Source organism: Pseudomyrmex gracilis, unplaced genomic scaffold (genome assembly GCF_002006095.1).
Source record: "Pseudomyrmex gracilis isolate BER0280 unplaced genomic scaffold, ASM200609v1 scaffold_1651, whole genome shotgun sequence".
NCBI lineage: Eukaryota > Metazoa > Arthropoda > Insecta > Hymenoptera > Formicidae > Pseudomyrmex > Pseudomyrmex gracilis.
In genome coordinates, this window is record NW_018022235.1 from 23,549 (window position 1) to 25,319 (window position 1,771).

Here is a 1,771-nt window from a genome sequence, read left to right on the forward strand (position 1 = left end):
AGAGTTGTAGCTTCTTTCTTCAAGTGTGTCTTCTTGAAGGTCTTCAACAATAACTTCTCCATAGTATCGGCATTAAACATCATCTAAAGTTCCATAATATCAAAATAATGTACAATTTTGTATATTTATTTTACCAAAGTTAAACGTTAATCATAAAAATTCTCAAGACATAAATGATAGATGAAGACATTAATTACCTTTGTCGTAACTGTTGCGATTATCATGTAGTTGCTGGAGGTGAAATCAGTAATAGGACTTCTCAGACCACGCAAAAGAGCAGGCAGAATGTGATTTATCTGAACCTCGGTAACAGTTGACGCTTGTTGAATTACACCCAACACCGAAGTAGTGTAAAACGCATACAACGTGCTCAAGCAAGTGGCTTGCTGGGAGTAAGTATCCGTGGCAGTTATCACATGATTGCACAGTGTCTTCAGAAGTCCGTTATCTGTACTCAAACGAGCAACAAGACTTTCCGAAGACATTGGAATACGACGTTTCTGCAGAAGCGCCAGCCAGTTCCATTTGTCATTTTCATCCGACAGATTCACCAACTGCAAAGCTCTTAAAAAAAAAATAAAGTTTTTTCTATTGTGGGAACGGCGTAGGTGACGCCGACACAACTGACGCTACTGACGCGACGGACAAAAACTGTATGACGTAAGCAGCAAAACGCGCGGAAAGGCAAGAGAGGGCGTAGTCTAACTAGAACGACGAGACGAGAGACTTAGACAATTATCAGCTTGAAATCTGTAATTTTCTGTTATATTATATATCTTCTCACGCTTTGTATCAGTATCAATAAACGGCTTCTTTTACACTTTAACCGATTCCTACAAATATTGGCGGCTCGTCCGGGATCTGGCCGAAGAAAAAGAGCCGAAGGTGCAACGACGATCCGAGCGCGCCACGTGGATAGAAATTTTGAGGTTAGAATTGACGAAACGACGACGAGGGTGAGACCTTCTTCCAAAGGTAAAGACGACAAAAAACCATAAAGACAATGGAAAGGCTTGAACAAATCAAGGTAATCGCCAATAACCTCAAAACGAGTTCGACGAAGGCTATAAGGGCACTGCACAGGTTAGTGTTCGAGAAAGAAGGAGACCGCGGCAATAGGAAGCGACTGCGTGAATTCGGTGGCTTTACATTCGCTAGCGGATCGGAAGAGTATAAGAATAAATTAGCATATGCGGAAGCAGCCCTCGGCTGGGGAGATTTAGTTGCAATCTGTAACGTCTTGGCAGTTGACTACGCAGGTACGAAGAGAGAGTTGCAGCAGCGAATATGCGACTACCTGATGGATCTCGATTCGCTTAGCAACGCAAACGACGACAGAAGAGACGCTGAAGAAGACGCTGTGGAAGACGACGACGACGAAGCTCACGACGACAACGACGACGAAGCTCACGACGACAATGACGATGAAGCTCACGACGACGATAACAATGAAGCTCACGGCGAAGACGACGCAGAAGAAACCAACGAAGACGAAGATGATAATAGAACGAATAGCGACCACGAAGATGATCGACGAGCAAAGAAGACTGAAAAAACGACGATGAAGAATAAATTCGCGATGACGTTCAGGGACGTGGAAGACTCGATCAGGTCTTTTAATGGAGATGACAAATATTCTGTAGCTCGTTGGATTTCGGATTACGAAGAGGTAGCCGAACTCTTCGGATGGACGGACATACAGAAAACAGTATTTGCCAAGAGGTCATTAAAAGGTTTAGCCAAGTTATTCATTCAAGGAGAACGCGGCTTG

General features: G+C 43.6%; 1 protein-coding gene across 1 annotated transcript; it reads left to right on the forward strand.

Moving 5' to 3' along the window:
* Positions 1-1,003: 1,003 nt before the first annotated feature.
* Positions 1,004-1,733, forward strand: LOC109862350 (protein DEK-like; the record flags this gene model as incomplete). The annotated part of the gene is made up of 1 exon (XM_020442379.1): positions 1,004-1,733. A coding segment is annotated over exon 1 (730 nt), but the record flags the coding sequence as incomplete, so codon positions are not given.
* Positions 1,734-1,771: the final 38 nt, after the last annotated feature.